This window comes from Prionailurus viverrinus, chromosome C1 (genome assembly GCF_022837055.1).
Source record: "Prionailurus viverrinus isolate Anna chromosome C1, UM_Priviv_1.0, whole genome shotgun sequence".
NCBI lineage: Eukaryota > Metazoa > Chordata > Mammalia > Carnivora > Felidae > Prionailurus > Prionailurus viverrinus.
Genome location: NC_062568.1, coordinates 50,632,115 through 50,645,551, shown reverse-complemented (window position 1 = coordinate 50,645,551; position 13,437 = coordinate 50,632,115). Strand labels below are relative to the sequence as shown.

The 13,437-nt window shown below is 39.0% G+C and overlaps 1 protein-coding gene and 1 pseudogene across 12 annotated transcripts in view; both read left to right on the top strand.

Moving 5' to 3' along the window:
• Window positions 1–13,437, top strand: part of OSBPL6 (oxysterol binding protein like 6) — a 216,115-nt gene that overhangs the window by 110,573 nt on the left and 92,105 nt on the right. For 11 of the 12 annotated variants that reach the window (XM_047872081.1, XM_047872079.1, XM_047872080.1 and 8 more), the window contains one exon: window positions 10,883–11,101. In XM_047872081.1, coding sequence (XP_047728037.1) covers window positions 11,000–11,101 — 102 coding nt within the window. In that variant the 5' untranslated portion in view covers window positions 10,883–10,999. Of the gene's footprint in view, window positions 1–2,218; window positions 2,270–10,882; window positions 11,102–13,437 lie in introns of those variants that run through there. The other variant, XM_047872082.1, reaches the window with a different exon arrangement.
• LOC125174112 (uncharacterized) lies at window positions 3,412–3,516 on the top strand (annotated as a pseudogene).

The following is a 13,437-nucleotide window of genomic DNA, read 5'->3' as shown; positions in this document are numbered from 1 at the left end:
AGAGAGCACAAACAGGGAGGGACAGAGAGAGTGAGAGAGAATCCCAAGCAGGCTTATCACTGTCAGCATGGAGCCTGACACAGGGCTCGAACTCACGAACTGTGAGATTATGACCTGAGCTGAAGTCAACATTTAACCAACTGAGCCACCCAGGCACCCGCTAAAACTTTATTTTAAAAGCAATTTTAAGTTTACAACAAAATTGCAAAAAGTAAAATTGCAGAAAGTACAGAGGATTTCCACATCCTTCCTGCTCCCCACACGTAGCCTCTTCCATTGTCAACATCCCACACCAGAGTGGTACCTCCATTACAATCAATGATGAGCCTACACTGACAGGTCATTATCACCTAAAGTCCATAGTTTACGTTAGGGTTTACTGTTGGTGTCGTACATTCTGTGGTCTGGACAAATATATGACACATATCCACCAATACAGCATACGTAGAATAGTTACACTGTCCTTTGTGCTTCACCTATTTTATCCTTCCTCCCACTCTCCCACTCCCAACCCTGGCAACCACTCATCTTTTTTTTTCTGTCCCCATATTTTTGCCTTTTCCAAAGTGTCATATAGTTGGGATTATATAGTATGTACCATTTTCAGACTTGCTATTTTCACTTAAAAAATGAAGATGGATGGATGGATGGATGGATGGATGGATGGATGAATAGATAGATATGCAACCAGCTACATTACTGAAAGCTTGCTTTCTTTTCACCCCTTCTGGTTGACTTTCATTTGATTCTCATGTGCATTTAATTTTTAAAATCTTTTTTATTTTTTACATTTTATTTTTGATGGGGTTGGGGGGAACAAGTGGGGGAGGGGCAGAGAAAGAGGGGGACAGAGGATCCAAAATGGGCTCTGCACTGACAGCAGAGAGCCTGATGCTGGGCTTAGACTCACAAACCATGAGATCATGACCTGAGCCAAAGTCAAATGCTTAACTGATAGCCGTCCAGACACCCCTCATGTGCATTTCAGATGAACGATTATATTGTTCCCTGGTTAGCATTCTCAGAGAACAGTGTTAACAAGGTAATAACCAGTATGATTATTTTGTTGTTGACATTGACGAAAATGGTACTGATGTTTCACCATTGAGCCTGATGCTAGATTGATTTATGTGTCTGTGTGTGTATGCTTATGCGTTTATATATAAACAATAGCACATAGAAAGGCAACTATTCCCAGGTGCCTGGGTAGCTCAGTCAGTTAAGTATCCAACTGTTGATCATGGCTCAGGTCATGATCTTGTGGTTCGTGAGTTTGAGCCCCACATCAGGCTTTGCACTGCCTGCTTGGGATTCTGTCCCTCTCTCAGTCTCTCTGTCTGTCTGTCTGTCTCTCTCTCTCAAAATAAATAAATATAACAACAACAAAAAAGAGGTGTGTGGGTGGCTCAGTTGGTTAAGCATCTGACTTTGGTTCAGGTCATGATCTCAGGGTTCGTGAGTTTGAAATCCACATTTGGCTCTCTTCTGACAGCACAGAGCCCACTTCAGATCCTCTGTCCCCATCTCTCTATGCTTCCCCCACCTCAATATAAATAAACCTTAAAAAAAATTTTTTTAATAAAAATAAAGGCAACTATTCCAATATTTGTTCAGAGTTGTTAAATATTTGGCAATGGATATTAAATGGTGTATTTTTAAAATCAAGATGATTGTAGAATATTTAGCCTTTGGATTATTATTAGTTTTAGTTATTTATTATAGATTGCAACAATTATCTAATAACTTAGTGTCTTCTATTCCTTGGTTATGTACTTTTTATAACCTTCTTTCTGTACTTATGGTTCCTGTTTTTCTACATATTTAGAAATGAAAGTATAAGTAAATAATGTAAATTAGTTGATAAATCTAAGACGTTTATTTGTTTATATTTTTCTTATACTTGGCTTTTCAAATTTCATAAATTATAAAATTAATGCATTTTTGTTTGTTCATTTATTTATTTATTTATTGAGTAGGCTGCCCACCCAGCACGGGAGCTCAACGTGGGGCTTGAACTCATGACCCTGAGATCAAGACCTGAGCTGAGATCAAGAGTTGGATGCTTAACCAGCTGAGCCACCCTTGAGACCTGTTTTTATTCTTTTGTGTTTAATAATGGAAATGATTAAGACCATGAATTTTCCTTTCATTATAGCTGTAGCTATGTTCAACATTTCTAACATATTCTTTGATTGCTTTTACCCTAGTCTTTCACCTGTGAGTTAACTGGACAATGCACTCCCATCATTCAGAAAGAAAGGGGAGGGAGGTGAGGGACAGGACTGAATGCTTTTGGTTTCTGCTCTGTTTTCAAATGTTCTACAATATCAATGTGCTTTATTTTTTCTTCAACCTAAGATGTACTTAGGAGAGTATATTTTTGAACTTTTTCTAGGATTAACCCCTGCTTGCTTCCAATGTTTCATTAATATTTAACTTATTGAATTGCTTCAAAGAGTGATCGAAATTCAGCAGTATCATTAAGATCTTATTTTGATTTGCTTTTTACTAATTTTGCCTGATATTTTTTTTTTCCAGATAAAGATACTTATTTATATTGTTAAAGATTTTATTTTCCAAATTGAAGTCTTCCTTATGTTAAGGAATATTTTGGAATACTATTCCTTTTCTTTTTTGGTTTTTGTCTTCAGGGTGATCCATATCTGTAGATTCAGGTTCTGTTATCTGTTAACTTTTCCTGCCCTTTTTTCCATTTGCAAGATGATTTCCTAAACTTTATCTTTTATTTTTTTTTATTTATTTTTTTTTAACGTTTATTTATTTTTGAGACAGCATGAATGGGGGAGGGTCAGAGAGAGAGGGAGACACAGAATGTGAAACAGGCTCCAGGCTCTGAGCTGTCAGCACAGAGCCCGATGCGGGGCTCGAACTCACAGACCGCGAGATCATGACCTGAGCCGAAGTCGGATGCTTAACCAACTGAGCCACCCAGGCGCCCCGTAAACTTTATCTTTTAAACCTACCTCTTGACTAGGTTTTTCTGCAGAAGTGTTCAGTGTTTCATTAATATCATTTTAATTATTTTAAAATGATGGTGTCATCATTTGTTGCCTTTATTTCTTCCTTACCTTTACTAGTTCCCACTGCTTCTGAACCTGTCTTATTTCTTATTCGGAGAATTTTTTTTTTTTTTGATTTGTGAAAGTGTGAAACAGAGGTGCTCTAAAGCTGCCCTCTCTTTTACTAGGATTAGCATTCCAGATCAGCCCTCTAGTTACCTCTTGCACATAGTAATTTGCTCTCCTATTGGGGGAATATATTTTATAGTGTTTTATACACACACACTTTTTTTTTAACTTTATTTTTCTTTAAATGAGATCTGTTCCTTGTCAAAAGAATATTTATGCCAGTTATCCTTTGCTTCTTTAGTGTTTAGTTAATTAGCATTCAAAGACTATACTTTCAGGGGTCATTTCTATAGTTCTTTACTTAATTAGCATTCACATCCTCTGTAAACTCACCCTGGAGGTCTAAGTGATGTTGTAGAATGTAGGTCCGTCCTGTTCATTTCCTTGGTAAAGGATCTTAGGAGAGTGAGTAGAGAGTGACCGGAGTTTTCATCAGTCACAATAAGAGAAGTCTGTTTGTATGCTCTTTTCCTCGTTAGTTTTTTAAATAAGTGCGCCAGAAGCCATCTTGGCAGGGAAAGCTGTATTTTGGGGGTGCTTTGGAACATGTCCATGATGCTCTTTGGAAGCCAGGACCAAGGAAAGCAGCAAAAGATAAGGCAGGGCCATGTTCTTGAGTGCCAGGAGAGCTGTGCCTCCAGGCCTAGGAACACTGTTAATCTGTGGTGAGGCTTTTCCCTGGGCTTCTTGCTCCTCGCCTCTCTTATCTAGAGAAAATAGGTGGAGTTTGCCCGCCTTTTTTCTTTTAATACCACTTCACTGTCTTAAGAAGGGAGATATATTTGGTTTCATACATCATGGTTTGGTTGTGAGTAAAGTGATTCCTTACATTTTATGGCATTTATTCTTTTTTTTTTTTTTAAGTTTGTTTCTTGAGAGAGAGAGAAAGCGTGCACAAGTAGGGGAAGGGCAGAGAGAGAGGAAGAGAGAGAGAATACCAAGCAGGCTCTGCATTGTCAGCCTGGAGACCAATGTGCGTCTCGAACTCACAGTGAGATCATACCCGGAGCTGAAGTTGGACGCTTATCCGACTGAACCACCCAGGTGCCTCATGGCATTTATTCTTTAGTGAAAGTACTTGATTTTTTAATTTTTTTTAAAAATCCTTTTAACCTCTGCCTTTTAGTCATTTTCTAGGAAAATGTTTATCAAATATCTTATACCACCATCTTTTTTTTCTTTTAGAAGTGATTGGCTTATCTTCATGAAAGCATTCCTTGATTTTCTTTTTCTTTTTGTGCGTTAATGACCTTAGAAATAAAAAGATTCCCTACCCTCTCTCTATAAGGGAAAAAAAAAAAACTAATGTAAATGACATTGTAATGACTGTAATATATAATGATAATAGGCGTTCATTGCTCTGGTGATGATCTTGATCGGAAAACTAGTTTATTCCATCCAGCAGTACAATGACATTTGCACTGATAAGATCAGTTGATGATAGGATTGCCCTGTCCCTGTGGCTTGTGCCACATTTACTGTGGCTCCTCTTGATTCTCTGTAAATAGTCATGCAGATGTTGAAAAAGACAAACCATCAACAACCCAGATACTAATTTAAAACACAACCTAATGTCAAAACCATGAAGGACTAGACCCTAATTTTATGAAGGCTGCATCCCAAATTCAGGAAAATAGTGACTGAGCCAGGTCTTGATTGTGGCAAACCTCAGCTGCTGTTGCAGAAAAGGAGGCTATTTGAGAAAGAGCAGAAAAAGTATTACTTAATTCTTCCAGGCTGTCTTCACACTTGGAGATTCTGGTTGGCCCCAGTCAGAAGTGGTATCAGCTCCTCCATGTTGTGTTAGAATACTAAGTGTAATTCTCTAAAACTTCAAATTAAATCACCAAGATTGGGAAAAGGACTAGGAAAAGAAAGTTTTGAGGTGGGGTGGTGTGGGGCAGGTTTTATATTGCAGGGGCGACTAGAAGGATACCATTTTACTCTTGACTGTCACATACAGACTGTAGGTTCCAGCAGGATTTAGAGAAACTTGAAGGGAAACAGAACGTTACAAGGGAAATTTTATCTTTCACAGCAATGGCAAATGTAAAACTCAGTTAAAACCATCTTAAAATCAGTATTATAAGGAAAAGCAGATTATAAAGGAAAAGCCATCAGGCATTGAAAGAAACAAAGAACCATAAAATAGGAAGTGTAGCATGATTTGGCAGGGATAAGGCCAACTATTAGTTATAATATTAAATGGAAATGGGAAAAATATCGCTAATATTAGATTTTTTTTAACAACTCAACATGATCTTTACTACAGGAATACATAATACAAAGTGATACAGAAACTTTAAATGTAAAAGGATGGACGAATTTCACTAATCACTTGCAACCAGAAAGAGAGCAGATGATACCAAATAAAGCAAAAAAGTATTGAAATGAATGAAGAGGGTCATTTTATATAATAATCAAACGCAAACGGAATTATTATGAACTCTCCCATGATAAATTTCATTGTTTCAAAATATACAGAATATAAACGTATCATGGTATATCCACGTGGTGGCCTCATGCGTAGTGATTAAGAGCCATGATACTAAAGCTCCTTTGTTCACAAAGAAGGCTGTTACCAATATATTGTTGGTTGAAAAAAGCATATTGCAGATAGATTGGACATTATTTTCCTACTTTGGTTAAAATAGAATCAAATGTTAACTAGGGTTTTTTTTAGGTTGACGAAACTAGAGTCAATTAAAATATTTATATCTGAGCTTTTAATCTTTTTCTATGGTGAATATAGTAGATTATTGCCCCAAGTATTTTTTGTTGCCTTATATTGGATGCTTTATACTTTCATGCATCATCAACCTCAGTTTGGCCATGTGACCTGTTTTGGCCAATAAGATGTGAGTGAAAGTGACATGTTCCATCTGGACCTAAGAACTGTCTCATGGTTCTACCTTCGCTGTTTTCCCTTCATCACTTGGGGGTTGATACAGGGTAGAGCTGCAGCTGAACTCTACAGGACATGTAAATAAAACATGTAAATAAACCTTTCTGGTAAGCCCTTGAGATTTTGTGGTTGTATATTACACGTCACAACTCAGCCCCGCTGACATAGTCAAGTTCCAGATGTTTTTCTGAACACATACAATTTATAATGCTTGTGAACAGCAGCTTGTAGAAGTCTTCCTTGCCACCTCATGCTTTAGTCAGGTCTCTAGGTCGTAAATCTCAATTTTATGTCACTCAGTGTAAATGCAAGTGTTATAGCACTTACAAACAATTGTAGTGATCCCACTGATATGAATGGGGAAGAAGACAGGAAAATCAGATGTTCAGCTCTTGTATTGCTGTTATTTGCAGCAACAATATTTTTCTCATTGAGTATAGAAATTATGTTGGTATTGATTTTAAAATCTATGGTCTTTCAAAAAACTAAACAAAATAAAATCTATGGTCTTTCTTTACCTTGGGATTTTGTTTAGGCAATTTCTGAAAATGTGCTTTGATAGAGATGAAGTAATTTTTTTTAATGTCACACTAATTCTTATACTTTAGGAGTAAAGAGTAAATAGGTATAGCCTACTAATAGAATTTAGACTTACTTTTGTAATACACTTTGAAATAGAGCAGGTGATTAAACACTTGATTGATAATCAGATTGGAATGAACTTTAAAGGTCATCTCACTCAACTTTAGGTACGCAAAATCCTCTTTGTTAAAAAAAATCAGAAATTAATAAAACAACAGTAATGTCAAAAATGATTCTTAGGGCGCCTGGGTGGCTCCATCCGTTAAGCGTCTGACTTCAGCTCAGGTCATGATCTTGTGGTCTGGGTTCAAAACCCGTGTTGGGCTCTGGGCTTACAGCTCAGAGTCTGGAGTCTGCTTCTGATTCTGTGTCTCCCTCTCTCTCTGCCCCTCCCCTGCTTGCTCTCTGTCTCTCTCAGAAATAAATGTTAAAAAAAATTTTTTTTTTTAATGATTCTTAGAGTGAATTAAATTCTCTAAATCGCCTTTTCTTATTCTTGGTATTCTTCAAGATATTCATAACTGTAATTCAACCAAAAGATTGCGTTTTCATCATCAACAACTTACCCTGAAAATGTCATTTTAAATTAAAAACCAAGGTATTAGCATTTGGTATGTATTAATGGGGAAAGTGCAGTTGGGAGTTGGGCGCAGTTAAGAAAAAAAAGTTCAAGGGGAGCCTGGGTGGCTCAGTCAGTTAAGTGTCTGACTTTGGCCTAGGTCATGATCTTACGATTCGTGGGTTCGGGCCCCAGCTTGGAGCCTGGAGCCTGCTTTGGATTCTGTGTCTCCCTCTCTCTCTGCCTCTCCCCTGCTCATGCTCTCTCTCTGCCTCAAAAATAAATTAAAAAACATTAACAAAATTTTTTTAAAAATCAAAAGAAAAAGTTCAAAAGAGGAAATGTTGGCTCTTGATGTAGCTTGGATTGAATTTACTTCCAAATGGATAACAGTCTAATTGGTTTGGTTGTTTCAACCTCATCCCTTGGGGACACGTGAATACCTCACAGAACCTCCATACTTTTAGCTCAAGTATCAGCGGCTTGTAAGACATCTTGGACCAGAAAGTACTTCAAGTCAGAGACCTGAGCAGTGTTCTTGCTTTCTGTTTGCTGGTATCACAGCTTGGCTTGAGAAATTTCAGTCACGCTTTAATTAGACTACCTTCACAAAACAAAAGGATTGGATGATCATCTATTGCCTGTCGGCATATCACTGCCTTTTGACAATACTCAATGCAAGCTGATCTCCAGCCAAGGAAAGAGCACTGCAGCTCTTTACATTTCTGTTAGTCCGAAGACTAATTTTGTTTCCAGAGAAAGTTTTCCAATTTGGGGGATAAGTGGTGGTGACAATGAAGTTGAAATCTGAAGAAAGGATTTTAAGTTTTATTCGCTAGAGAGTCCAGGTCTCCCAATTTAAAATAATTTGCCTTTTAATTATTGGGATTGTTCTTTTGAATCTTCTCTGTAACCAGGTAGCCATTACTATCCTGATTAACACATCCAGGGTCACATAATCCATTAACGTACTGTTGCAGATTTAGAAAATAATAACTATTTGTAGGCCTGTATAAAATGTACCTGCACTTGCAGAGTTTATATGATCTGTACATAAATCATACAACACATATCAGAAACATAATCTTTAAACATTTGTCTATAGCCTAAATTTCTCTGAGCTAGGGACTACATTTCCAAGTGTTTATCTCCATTTGAATGCCTCAGTTATACCTGAAACTCATTGGGTTGAAACCATACTCGTGCCTTTCTGCCAATCCTGATTTCCTTTGGCCAGACCTCACTCAGAATACCAGAAACCTAGGAGTCTTCCTCAACCCTGTCTTCTCCTTTTCCCCACTGCCCCCCTTCATACCCTGTTACAGCTGACAAGACTGGATGCTGAATTTCTTGCCAGCTCTCTAATCCATTATCTCTTGCTTCCTGATTGGGTCTCCCTCACCTTCTGTATTTCCCCAATTTGGTTCTCCTCGTGGCTATCAAAGTATCCTTTTATTTATTTATTTATTTTAATGTTTATTTATTTATTTTAACAGGGGTGGGGGCAGAGAGAGAGAAAGAGAGAGAATCCCAAACAGACTCCACACTGCCAACACAGAGCCCAATGCAGAGCTCAAACAAACTCACGAACCGCAAGATCATGACCTGAGCAGAAACCAAGAGTTAGACACTTAACCGACTGAGCCACCCAGGTGCCCTTCAAAGTATCCTTTTAAACACACAAATCTGGTTATAGCACACTCCTTTATGGCTTCTTATGCCTTAATGATAAAAATAGAAAAGTTGAACATGGCTGACAAGGCCTTGCCCCTGCCTCTCTCTGACCCATCATGCCACTCTCTGATCATGATGGGCAGCACTAATTTCTTGATCATACCAAGCCAAATATCCAGGCACCTGCTTAACTCGTGCTTCTCCTTCAGACCTCAGCTCAAACACACTGGATCAGGGATACCTCAGACCTCCAGACCCATCGAGTTCCTTTCACCATGTATCTTCAGACATCTTTATTCTTTTTTGATTTCTTGATTGACTGTCTCTTCCTCTGGACTCAAGTTCAGGTACCATTTTTCTTTAGCCTTAAGATTGCTTTCTGATCATTGCCAGGAGCTTTCTTTTCCAACCTTCCCTATAGAACTTACCAAAGTCTTCTGTGCTTCCTTCAAGGAGTACTGTCATTAAAATAGGGTCTAGAATTTGGTTTTCTGTTTTCTTGGATGAAGAAAACTTTGGGTAAGCTTTTCATCTTACACCGTCATGCTTACCTTAAAATTTTTTCTTTTAATTTTAATTTATTATTTTGTTAAATGTTTATTTTTGAGAGAAAGAGCATGAGTGAGGGAGGGGTAGAGAGAGAGGGAGACACAGCATTCGAAGCAAGCTCCAGGCTCTGAACTGTCAGCACAGAGCCTGATGTGGGGCTGGAACCCACAAACCACTAGACCATGACCTGAGCCAAAGTCAGTCACTTAACCAACAGAACCACCAAGGCGCTTTTTAATTTTTTTAATTTTTAAAAAAAAAAATTTTTTTTTTCAACGTTTATTTATTTTTGGGACAGAGAGAGACAGAGCATGAACGGGGGAGGGGCAGAGAGAGAGGGAGACACAGAATCGGAAACAGGCTCCAGGCTCTGAGCCATCAGCCCAGAGCCTGACGCGGGGCTTGAACTCACGGACCGCAAGATCGTGACCTGGCTGAAGTCGGACGCTCAACCAACTGCGCCACCCAGGCGCCCCTCTTTTTTTTTAATTTTAGAGAGAGAGTGTGTGAACAGGGGAAAGGGACAGAGGGAGAGAGAGAATCTTAAACAGGCTCCATGCTCAGTGCAGAGCCTGATGCAGGGCTTGATCCCACGACCCTGGGATCATGCCCTAGGCAGAGATCAATATTCAGACACTCAACCAACCTAGCCACCCAGGCTCCCCTAAAAAATTAGTTTTTAACAACCTGTGTTGCCAATTGAACGATGCTTCTTTCAGGGATAAGTTTTTGGTCCTAGTACTTACAATGCAGGCTTTCTTTATTTGAATCCAAGTGAAAAATGAAGTGGCTCTTGGTTGAGGATAAATGGAAGGAAATCTGAGCATTATCCGGTTTCAGAACATGCCTGTCAATCTGTAGGTACTTGAAAGCCTGTTGTTTTCTGAGCTGAGAATCATATGTAGATGTGCTGTGATCTTGAGGTGCAAATAACTGAGTATGTGTATTCTTGATCCTTCCTAAATGCTGGATCACACAATGCATAAAATGTGGGAACCCTTTTGCCCTTTGTATCTGTTTTGTGTTGGATTTAACATCACATACATGACTTGGCTGAACTCAACTGAAGACAGACATGGGCTGAGCTCTTATGATCCATTGGGCAGGGAAATTTAACTTTCAGGGGAAGAAACTGACGTACTTTGGGTACTTTGGCCTGAGGGACCATGTAATCTGCTTTAAAACAAAGAGAATGGTAGGGAAGAATATGACCTTGGCATGTGGTTTCTTTCCATTTTCCTTGTTGACAGCCTTCTTTTTCATATTAACACCTTTAGCCTCCACGTAAAATCTAGAGGAAGAAGAAGTATTTCCTAATGTGTCAGAGTTCTTCCTCTCACTACGTGTTGGTATTTTTCCTAAATATAATGACTTTGTATTTGTATTTTAATTACATGAGGTTTTCTTGCTTCTTTTGCTTGTAGGTATTTTGGACACCTTCACTATTTGCCTTCTGTTTTCTAGTCAAACCTGATTCATGAAATGGAACTGAAGCTGAAAACTCATCTACTTCTTTGTCTGTGAATTGGAGACACGACTGGGATGGTCTTAAGCGCATACAACTAGACTCCAACTGCAGCTATGAGTTCAGACGAGAAGGGCATATCCCCTGCTCATAAAACATCCACTCCAACCCACAGAAGTGCCTCTTCTTCAACACCCTCCCATAGGGACAGTCGGCAGGTAAGAGAATATGGTCCAAAGTGCACTTTGTTATCTTATGCAAATACAGTACCATTAGGATATGGTGGGCTTGCTGATTAATCCTGAAATTTTGTTGTGAAGATTTTTATTCCACAGGAAGGCTCACTGTTTTCTGTAGATCTATGTGATGATGCCATGAAGATCCTGTTCTTGTTTCTCTGTTATTTAGGATCCTTTTTGAGAGTGTAGACCACAGGCAGGGTGGCTAGGAGAAGCCCTGCTTTCCTCCTCTCTGGGCACCTGAAGAGGGGGAACTGCTTCAGAGCTTAAATGCTCTGCTGTCTATTCGTGGAGGTGGAAAGGGATGTGAGCCTGCCAAAGGCCTTCTTCCTACAAGTCTGTCACTGGCCTGTCCCGCACAAACTTCTGTTTGGGTTTCGTGGAATCTGGTTAACAGTCAGATTCAGGAATTAGGATACAAATAAAATCGTAGCGTTGGGGAATTAAGAGCAGTGAGAGCTCAGGTAATGCTTAGAGCCAATAGAGAAAATAAATTCTTGTTTAATTATCCCATTGAGCCAATTCTGTACATTGTTTTTGTTTATGGAGGTACTTTGTTGCTACGTCAGTGGCTGTTCTATGTGCCAAGGTTGTGGGGGAAGCAGCCATATGGATTTTCTTCATTTCCCAAACAGGCAGCTGTTTTGCCCAGCACATGTCTCAGTATTGCTCTTTGCCATTATGACATTATCTTGTGATAGGATTTTTTGTTGTGTAAATGGAAATTCACAGTAAACAGGTTTAGTTAACTGTTTATAAAAATTTCCCTTGTGAAGGATATTCACTGAGTAAATTATTCTTGCAGGAGTTTTCCTCCCTATTCTGTGTGTTCAAGGTATATTGTCTAGTTTGTAGCACTATGAACATGAGTTCATTCATGGTCCATAGCATAGGCTTGGGTCTTGAGACAGCCAATCCAGGTGTGAATTCATTCTTCTAGATGGTGGGGAAGCACTGTTGAGGGAGTGGGGTCCCTTAGGGAACTTTCAGTCTGTCTACCTTCCCAGCACCCCCTCCTCCCATTTCTAACAAGAGATTCATGGGGAATCTGTAAGAATCAGAGATTCCTTACATGCGTATCTTTCATAGATTCTAAGGCAGATATTTCTCCTGCAGATATTTTTGACACTGGTGCCCTGCGTTATAGAGTTCAAACAGGACATCTACGTTCTGTTCATGAGAAGCAGTTATAGCATTAACTAAATCTGTGATTACACCCAATTATACATTTACTGCACTGCGTTCGTATAGTAAAAGAAAGCAAAAGCACCATGAATGAAAGTACATTTATATTAAATAGCAACTACATGTTGAGATGCTTTCTAAGTTTGCAATTCCAGTTTATCCTTTACCTGCCTCTCTGTCCTTTCTTGTTATGGCTTCTCCATTTTTTCCTTGCCCTGGGCATTTCAACCAAGAGACATTTTAAGCAGTGTGGCCTTCCTGGCTGCTGCAGGAAGGATGGGATCGACCCAGGTCACCCTGGAGAATTGTGGCAAATGGAAAAGACTGATGAGGGCTGCGGAAACATCTGTCATGCATTGTTGATCTGCCTGTTGCACCTGAGCTCCAGGGCCGCCGTGCAAAACAACAGGGAAAAACTGAGACCCGAGGCTGCAGAGGGAGTCTGAAGGAAGAATATGGGACTCCTGGCTGGCTTGTGAATGACAAGTTTTATGATGGGAATAAAGTAGCGTGACTGTAAATTGATAATGAATTTTAGAAAAGTAAGAGACAATGTTCAAATGGTTGTTGTCTTTAAGGAGAGTTTAGTTTTTGTTCATCTCAGTGCAAATTCTCCCCAAAATACTTTCGTCTCTGCTTCCTTCCTGTCTCCTGTTTTGTGTGTTGTTCATCTCTCTCAGGGGAGAGAATAAAGAACAATTGTAGTTCTGTTTTTTCTTCCTTATCTCAATCACTTACTAACATCCAGGTTTTTATGGAAATCGGAAATTCGAGTGATCCTGTGATGTAATATGAGGCACTGGTTTTTATATGCACCTATTTTTGTGTGTGGCTGTTTTCATAGTGAAGGGACATAGAGGAGGTGTGATAAATTAGTCTTCATTAGATGTTACCATTCTCTGGTTTAACTGACATCTATGCAAATGAAGGCCATCATTCATGCAAATGGATCGTATAGGACATGATCTAGCACATAGCTGAGAATTCAGCATGCCTTAATGCACATTGCCTGTCATTCCCAAATTCTGGTTCTAGATCACTAATTAATTGATTGGGCATTTCTACTTTTATTTACCACTGCATCTTAAATTAATACATATAAGCCCGTTTGCTGTCAGAATAATCATTCT